Consider the following 10,043-nt stretch of genomic DNA (forward strand, 5'->3'; position numbering starts at 1 on the left):
TCAACTGCTCATGCTTGGTGGCAGTGTCTATTATTAATAGGGGTGAGTGGACTACATTAAACAGTAGGGGTGTCAGTAGGGGTGTCCTTTACAATTATTATTATTATTATTATTATTATTATTATTATTATTATTATTATTATTATTTATTTATTTATTTATTATTATTTTTTTTTTGAAAGTAAACTTAACGTTTTTGAATTATGGATTAATAAGGTCACAACTGAAGATGCAGATCTAAGACAACACGTAAATGAACTAGAGAGAAGTGTGAAATTTGCGTGTGACAAATTGGACGAGAATGACTTGAATAATGATGATACAAAAACAGCTTTAAAAGAGATACAGAAGAATGAAGTAGAGCTGAAAAAAGAAAATGTACAACTCAGATCTGACAAAGTGAATATGACGTGATGTTACAGGTGAGGTCGATGCGGGACTATTTAATTTTCACCGGAATTAAGGAGGAAGCACGAATTACCGGATGATTTATTACAGAATTTCTTCAAAAAAGAGATGCGTTTTGACGAGGGCATAAACTTTGATCGAAGCACAGGTTAGAACAGAGAATAATTGGTGAACATCGACCAATAATGGCTAAATTATCATCTTTTCGAGATCGTGAGATGGTGAGGAAAGCCGCGCCGTGCAATTTAAGAGCTTGTCCACGAGAGAACAAGCCCAGGGTGGCAAGGTGGGGGTCAGCTGATTTTAACCATATTTGTTGTATGGAGGAAGTCATTCATGAGTAAGGAAGGAATCCCAAAAATATACTTTCTTAAAATAATTATAGCCTATTATAGGTCATGGCTTATGTAACCTCTTTGAGACTCCACTTTTACCTTGGAAAAACAATGATATATTTTGTGTAAATTAAAGAAGGATGGAGAAAAACTAAAAAATATTAGACCTTACAAGCATTGAAAACAATTCTTTAGCTTGCCACAGACATATGTAGAATTCAGATAAGACCCCGCTTGGGCGAGTTACGCCCATTTATAACACCCCTCCCCCCAAAGTCCAATTTTGACGATACCATCTTTAATTGCATATATCTCCATCTTCACATGGTTTACAGCTATAAAACTGCATGAATATTTTAGGCAGCTATGGATCACTCCTAATTAAGTTTCAAAAATTAGTGCTATATTAAAACAGGTACTGAAAAATGCCCTCAAATTTGGTCATTTTAAGGCAAAAAATCGTGGTGGATTCATTCAAGTATATGTAGACAATGGGTTTGATTAATTTATTAAAACAATGATGTTACTAAATTAATAGTGCTGATGGAAATGGATGTGTATTAATGAATATCAGGTCATTGGGTCATAGGTCAAGGTCACTGGGCTTCATTTTTGTAAATTGACATATATGGACTTTTTAATTTGTATGGACAAAAAGTTAAGAGGAAATAAATCTTAAATTCTATTACTTTGAATAGGCACTGGCATTTAACTTGAGAGTTTACATGATCATTTTAATATTCTTTTTAAATATCATCAATCTGGTGAATACAAATACATAGTTTGATAACGAATTTCTTTTTGGTGCAATATATATCATATAGCAGATCAGGATATGCCATAGTATTTATGAGAGCAAAGCCAGAACAGATCTTTTTAATTTTCAAAAATATTTTCAACATCCACACCACTTTTTGGTGACAATTTATAAGCATACGTTAACTAAAATTTATTCAAATTAGTTTATTGTTGTCTCAGATGAATAATTACCAAAAAAAAAAAAAAAAAAAAAAAGAAAAAGAAAAATCACAAAATTATAACACAGCAATACATGCAAAGCAGTGCAACATTAGTTGTGATCTTTACAAACTATATCATAATGTAGCAAGACAAGATAAGTTTTTTTTTTCAAAAAGCAAAACTAACACAACCGCAAAATATATCCTGGTGTAATGAAACATCTTTGCAGTTTTATATCAAACATCACAGCTCATAACATTTAAGTTTTTATACATTCAAAAATAACTGCCGTTTGTCCTTCCTGAATAGTCTGTAACCTCCTTACTGACATTTCGTTTTCATCTTCATGCTCACAAATGCTAGGTTCTGCTGGCCTGTTTCTTGTGCCCTTAACCCTTTCAGTAAAACTCCTTTACCTTATTTGAATATAGTTTCAAAGGTTTAGATGACTTTAAAGCTCATCCATTGTGTAACTCAGTGAGATATTCAATTTCAAGAGGGTGGTGTTCTCTCACAGCTGATGTGCTTGACGTTTTTTTTAGTCAGACCTGTCTATTACTCTTGGTAGCAAAAGATTTCAGGGAAGACTTCTCTGAACAAGAAAATAATCCGTGTTTGTGATCTTGCTCGGTATAGTCCCAGTAGGCACAGTGGCCTCAGAAAAACCCAAATTAACTTTAACATCAGTATCACTCATATTAAAACTGCTCAAGGAAAAGAGACACCTTTTCTCATGTTGTAGGAATCAAGAAAGCCAAATTGTTGTAATTGGACACTCCAGTCCACGCAGGTTTGGAAGATGTCTGTCTAGCTGGATATAGAAAAATGGCAGCAAAAGAGTACCCCTTCCACCCTGAGCTTCAGAGCTAACTTGACACTAACCTTTTCACTGTAGCCTATCTTCATCGTGTCAAGTAACCTCTGACCAGATTCGATTGCCTCCGCCGCCCGCCAATCAAATTTAAAAGCCCGCACTCAATGACTCATTAAACGATCTAGCCAATGAACGCGAACGAGTCAAAGCGCGCTTTGTTCAAATCCGGACCAATCAAAGATAAGGCTGAATATCAGGGACTTGCCGTAACCTGTGGGCAGCACGTAAATAACATCGTCTCTCAGTAGATAATGATGCAGGGCCTCAAACTGCTAGACCCTATGGTTTCAATTCCGATTTAGGCCCCTACTCATATTTTGCAAAGAATCAAGAGATAACTTAACACGTTCTTTTTCGTAGTCACTCGCCTTGCTTTCTTTGTGTACGGTAATACACTCGGAACTACTCGGATGTCTCCGCACTCGACAATAACTTTGTTGTTAGTATGGAGCTTGCGGAATCAGCCGAGGATTGCCGATTGACGGTCAACCAATCAGCGTTTTCACCAAACTTTGGTGAAAAATTTTGAAACATGGATTTGATTGGCTTATATAAACTAGGTCAAACTATTTTCGTCAGAGGTTACTTGACACGATGAAGATAGGCTACAGTGAAGAGGTTAGTGTCAAGTTAGCTCTGAAGCTCAGGGTGACCCCTTCACTCCATCTGCAGAAACTATAGCCTCATGCATCTCCTCAGCATTTGTTATATTGCTTATATGGCTTTCATTTACATACATGCCTTTCTACAACATCCGTCATTTCCACACTAGTTGTTTGGTCAGTGACATTTTCAGTTTCTGCAAGGCTTTGGACTCTTTTGCTGACCATCAGATCACTGTTTGTCAAATAATACTTCTCAAATATGCCTGAAATATAAATATAGCTTACTATAATAGACACATGAAAACACTTATCTCAAAGTTAATGATACATTGATGAAACATAATGTATTATCCCATTTATCCATGTTTTATAAGTAAACCATGGTTTCGAATATAAATTATGGTGAGCCTGACAATTTTGCCAAGACCAGCCCTAGCTTTAATCTAATTTCAATTGTTACCCTTAAATTTATTTTACCCAAATACCCTTAAACCTACACAAATACCCACACACAAATATAGCTTAAAAGATAAAATTATCACAGGTCCTTAGGCTGCAATTTCATTATTTGAAAGGGGGTATTTTTCTTTAAACAAAAAAAAAAGACCGTTTACAATGAAAAATGCACCTAGATCATCTTCCTGAGTGAACTTTTTTCTGGCTTTAGGCGTGTATTCAAATACAAACACACCCGTTGCTTAACTGAAACAAGTGGCACCAGTATATTCAAATGGCTTTTTGTCTCCACCGATATCTGCAAGTTAATCCCAGGACAAACTTCGTTACAGGTTCGTTTTTTCCTGTGTGGATGGTTACCAGCACAAACCAAGCCCATATCTCTGTGCTGGTCACATGGTGTAACCCATTCATTCTCCCAAAGATACTTGAAAATGTCCAACTGCGGTCAGCGGAGACAAAAATATCTGACAAGAATCAGTTTGCTTTCGTAACTCACGCTGTTTTGCTTCACGTAAACGCGAAAAAGATGACTGTTGATATTTCTTTTGCAATTTTTCAATACAGTACATGTTTTTTCTTATCTGTAGGCAGAGTATAAACCACATGATATACGGCTTCCTTGAGGAAGATTTGCAAAGAAACAGTCTGCGATTTCCGCCATGATGGATAATAACGTTGTGTTCTTCTGACGTTAGTAAATTAGTTTCACATAATTTTAAAATGTGTTAGATGCTTGTTTTAACCAGAAAAAAAATAGAATAGGTTAAATGAAAATAAAAAGATCGACTTACAGTGTTTTAGACCATTTGTTGACTTGAAAGAGATAGCTGAAGTTGAGTGCACCGATATATGTGTCCGGATATAATATGAAAAATTAAGAAATTAGGTCATGTTCTATCTGTTACAACGGGCAAGTTGTAGAACAGCAGTAAGTTTTGATTTCATGTATAAATAGATTAATGGTTTATCTGTTAGTCTTGAGCACGCTTTACCCCAAAGACCTGTGAAGATGAAAATATTGTCAAAAATAGCAGGGGGTGTTCAAAGCATGTGGTTCGTAGACCTGAGAAAAACGTTTGGTTTGTTACCATGGAAACAAAGAGAGTGCTTTAGGTTATAATATATCACCAAACTAAATCATTTAGTGACACCTGTTTAGACTGTAAGGCCAATCAATAAAACCCAGTTTTTCAGATGAATTTTTGGTTGATAAACCCCCCAAATTGCCATATCTCTGCAAGTAGGGATTTGTTTCAGGAAATATTGCAGCCTCAGATATTGTTCATACCCCTGTATAAAGGTTCTAACACACCAAATACATCCCCACCTTGCCGCATTTTCTTCATTTGGTTTGGTTTTCTCTTGGACACACACTTAACAAATGTAGTTTGGAGTAAACGAACACTTTTCGAAGGAGATCAATGAAAAGAGAAAGCTTTTGATGCCCCATTTGAGAGCAGCAAAAAGGGATGGAAAGAAGGATGTTTTGGTGGTGGATAAATTATTCATTGACGATCATGAGTTTAACCCCCCCCCCCCCCCCCCCCGCCCCCCGGCATGCACCACAGGACGACACGTGAAACTGGTACTACTCTGCCATATGTGATTCATGCCACGGGTCAACAATGCGCTCACAGCCTGTCAGACCGTGCCGAGAGAGGACGAGGGAGACCTCGCTAGACGATTTTGCAGTACACCCGTCATATGGAATATTAATAGAGCTAACAACTTGAAATGGTAGAAATTATCAGCGTAAACTGTCAAGGAATGGGGAGTTTTGAGAAATGGTTAGTGCTTATATAAAACTCAGCTGATCGTTATACGCAATTCCTTGCAGTTGAAGTGAGATTGGTGGGTGGTTCTCGTGCTGGTGAGGGCAGAGTTGAGGTCTTCCATAATGGTGAATGGGGCACTGTCTGTGATGACGACTGGGATGACAACGATGCCCGTGTGGTCTGCAGAATGCTTGGTTACAAGTAAGCACATCGTTTATTTTATGTTTCTTTTGCCACTCATTTTAATCGTAAAAGTGTTATTCATTATTTTTTAAATCTGGTTATGTCAACTAATTTGTTGTGGCTTACACATTCCAGCCCAAGCGGATCTGTTTCTTATTACGGCACTCATTTCGGCGAAGGTACTGGTTCCATTCTTATAGATAACGTTGCATGCAATGGCAGTGAGACTTCTATCAAAGATTGCAATCACAACGGTTGGAGGTCACACGGCTGCAATCACCTTGAGGATGCTAGTGTCAGATGTCGCACAACAACAACACCTGGTGGGTGAACAGAACAGTATTTTAGTCTTGCTACATAGTGCTATTTAAATTATTTTTGCCATGGTCCCGAGTCTTTTGTGCTTGTAAACACCTTGAATATACTCGAAAAGGTTAATATAATATAATATAATATAATATAATATAATATAATATAATATAATATAATATAATATAATATAATTAAGTCCGCATAAAAAAATATGTTTCCACATTTTGCTAGCGTCAATTTCAAAATGAAAGTCAAAATCGCCCAGTTTGTAAAAAACAATGTGTTAAACAAACAATTAGTTCTAATGAAAAAAAACTTTGCTGATCGTCATCCTTAATTCCTTGTAGTTGCAGTGAGATTAGTTGGTGGCGCTCGTGCCAGTGAGGGAACAGTTGAGGTCTTCCATAATGGCGAATGGGGCACTGTCTGTGATGATGGCTGGGATTACAACGATGCCCGTGTGGTCTGCAGAATGCTTGGTTACGAGTAAGCACATCGTTTATTTTATGTTTCTTTTGCTACTCATTTTAAACATAAACAATGTTATCCATTTCTAAAAAAAAAAAAAAAAACATCCTAATGTCAACTAATTTGACGTGACTTACAAATTCCAGAAACAAGTATTCCGTATCATTTTCCTTCGCTCATTTCGGTCAAGGTACTGGTTCCATTCTAATGGATAATGTGGCCTGCTCTGGGGAGGAATCATCTGTCCAAGATTGCGGACACAACGGTTGGAGGTCACACGACTGTGATCACTCTGATGATGCTGGTGTCAGATGTTTCGCAGCAGTACCTGGTGGGTGAACAAACAATTTTTCTTCATTTACACATTTAAGTCATGCTACAAAATGGCATTTACTTTATTTTTGCCATGGTGGTATCATAATGGTGTTTAAATGATTTTAGCATTGGGCAATCGGTTAGCCCTATTAAAAAAAAAAAATTGCTGATCATTATCCGGAATTCCTTGCAGTTGCAGTGAGATTGATGGATGGTTCTCATGCCGGTGAGGGAAGAGTTGAGGTGTTCTACAACGGTGAATGGGGCACTGTATGTGATTTCGACTGGGATGACAACGATGCTCGTGTGGTCTGCAGAATGCTTGGTTACAAGTAAGTACATCTTTTATTTTAAGGGATCATTCCGACAACCCTATCTTACCAGCTGGAACGATCTAAGTCTTTGGTATTCTCGCTATATTTCGTTCAGTTTGTCTTGCACACCCAGTCGCAACTTAAAGTACTTGGGTACGGTCGGGAATACTCTGTGACGAATGATGCTGTTCATGTTGCTTTGCCGGACAATTAAGCTGATTACATTGCCTGCACCTTAGCAAGAATCCCCACTGAGATAGGTCGGTCCTGCTTGTTCAATAAGTTTATGAGAATACAGATTAAAGTTTGTTTATCAAGCTAATATACCAAATTTGTCAATTCACAATGTGCATTATTGCAATTATACAGTCATAAGATTATGTATGTGTGCATTTATTCCATCTAACGTAAGAAGATTAGATACAATTATAACGTCAGAAAATACAATAGAGGGAGTGTGATAATGATAGGGTCGCTAAACGAATTTGACGGAATATAGTGACTAGCCTAATCCTCTTGTCGCCTGGTTAGGCACGCCCCCTTAGAGTACTTATGTAAACAAAAGGTCTTCCATAGAGAACTATCCTTTTGTTCAACAGATTCGCGCGTGCAGCGGATTATGTATATAGTGACGCTATACAGCTAACTGCAGTTAAATCTGTGAAAGCTGATATTTAATTTATTCTGCTGTGTCGGACGTTGTGGGCCAGCCCAATGGTTCATTCACTCATTCTTTTCTGAAGATTGGTGATGCATATTTTGAATGCTTAATTATTTGCCCTCCTTCTTACAAAAGAAAGGAAAAGGGGAGAGAAACAGAAACAGTGTCAAATAAAAAGGGTAAAGAGTAATATAATACATTAATTAAAGGGACTCGCGGTGGAAGAAACGATAGACTGTTTTGCATCAAGGTATGCAATTATAATCCCACATGGCCATCGCACATACGGCCGTAGTTTAAATACATTACTCATAGTTGTATTAAATTACATTATTTTGCTGAATAGACATACATTTTAAAGTTGGTCTTTCAGGAAATCGTTTTGTTTGAAATAACACAAACGACAGAGGTAAAATCACATATAAATTTGTTTTGAAATAAAATGTTTCGCTAGATCTTGTTTACACTCAGCGAAATGCACATAGTGATTATATTCAATGTGTCATCATTTAATTGCTTTCTCGGTTTAATTAATTGACGATAATAATTGCAGTAAGCAGGAAGGAGGAAATGCTGAAGACAAAACAACGCCGTGGGTATGTGTGACTTTCTCCCTTAACATTTTCTATGATGCTGTCAAAGAAAAAGGAACCGAGATAGCGATCATTTAAACCGCTGCTGTTTACAGGTGGACTTCTTCGTTTATCATTTAAATGCCCCCTCCCCCAGCAGACCCAACTTGAGGAATGCCATTGTAGCTACAGTACACTGTATATCAAACTCCGGTCCAAGTTATGAACTTTTTTAAATATCGATTACAACATGCTGTACAATGTCTGAGTCGTGAAAGGGGTATTGGACTTCTTTACGTTAAAAACAAATTCATTTCGAAATCAAAAGAGCATTTTTTTTTTTTTTTTTGGGGGGGGGGGGGGGGGCGCGTGGGGGGAGGTAAATAGTAACTCATTCCGTAATCCTTCTTGCACATTTATTTAATCGTATCAAAACGTTTAATACACAATGTTCACTAGTGTCATGATTTTGGCGATTTATTAAAACCATATTTGTACAAAGTAGGTTAGCATAAGTTAGGCAAAAACCAGTGTGAAGAACAACTCCCTTTTTAAGTGAGGCAAGACAACCTATTCAAACTGATTATAACCTTGATAAAGACACAAGGCAAAGGAGTTATGTAAACTAGCGTGTGAAAACACATTCTTTGTCAATGTTACAAGACAATGGAGGCGACCAAGTGGAGTAATTACAATATACCCTTGTACAGTCAAAGAGAAATTAGTTATTCAAGCTTACTTCGGGTCAGCCCTTAATTTGCTTGTTCGAAAGAAAGAGATAGATGTCGCAACGCGAATCCTTTTATTAACCCTTCATGGGTTTGTGTAAAAGTGTGAAAGACAGGCAACGATCTCGAGTCGCTGTTGATATTGTTCGCAATTAATATTGGAGTATAACGCCTACATGTAAACATCAGACAAGGCGTTGAGATCGATAAAAGTGGAGGTTTATCTGAAAAATTAGATGCCATTTTTGTGAAATGACTTATTAAATGATGTGCATGTACCTAACATGTTTAAATTCTTGATTCTTATTATTTGAAACATCTTCATACACGGCCTCATATTTATATTTCTCTCAGGCCATACTCATTTGCTTGTATAACATGGGACTCTAAAGCACAGGGCATTGTGAAAGTTAATTGGCTACAGAGACTTGTTATCCTTCATGTATTTATAGCGTGGATGAACTAGAAACAGGCTTTACTTAGCTTTACTTAATTTGACTTGATGTTAACCTAACACTGGTTTTAAAAGAAGAAATATAAATATGTTCGATGGATTAAATCACCGACACCGTTCTATTTTAACTTGGTCAAATACACAGTAACACAGATAATATTTATAAGTTGTCTGTCGTTCAGCACGCATTATAGGCGAGTAGCCAAACAGTGACGATGATCAATCCAAGTAAAATTTAGGCATGTATTGTTTACAAAATAGATCATGATGAATAAACCTACGCTTTAATAAACAATCACCACACGGTTCTGTTTTTGTCACTTAAAAGCTTTCGTTTAAAGACGCTCAATGATATCAAACATGATTCGACGCTGTGAAAATGGACCGGTTCAAGGGGCATTTTTTGTTTCAGCTAGGGGGATTTCAGGAAGAGGATTCTGTGTAGGTGTTTCCTCGGATGATAGCAGCATCACACCCTAGGTCTAAGCCAGTTGACTAGAAGCTTTTTGTCCAACCATCCTATTCCTACTACTAAACTTATAACTCTAAACCACAAAGGTTTATGCGGTAAAAATATTTAAACTAAATGAGGTGCATTGACAGAGGCACAAGTACAATCC

The 10,043-nt window shown here is 37.0% G+C and overlaps 1 protein-coding gene across 1 annotated transcript; it reads left to right on the forward strand.

Annotated features, from left to right (window-relative positions):
* Positions 1-5,408: 5,408 nt before the first annotated feature.
* Positions 5,409-7,030, forward strand: LOC147762719 (neurotrypsin-like). Its single transcript, XM_087011515.1, has 5 exons — positions 5,409-5,428; positions 5,735-5,922; positions 6,259-6,397; positions 6,526-6,710; positions 6,888-7,030. Exons 1-5 carry the CDS (start codon positions 5,409-5,411, stop codon positions 7,028-7,030), a joined length of 675 nt encoding a protein of 224 aa, XP_086867641.1.
* Positions 7,031-10,043: the final 3,013 nt, after the last annotated feature.

Source organism: Lingula anatina, chromosome 4 (genome assembly GCF_051362555.1).
Source record: "Lingula anatina isolate TDL-2025a chromosome 4, LinAna3.0, whole genome shotgun sequence".
NCBI lineage: Eukaryota > Metazoa > Brachiopoda > Lingulata > Lingulida > Lingulidae > Lingula > Lingula anatina.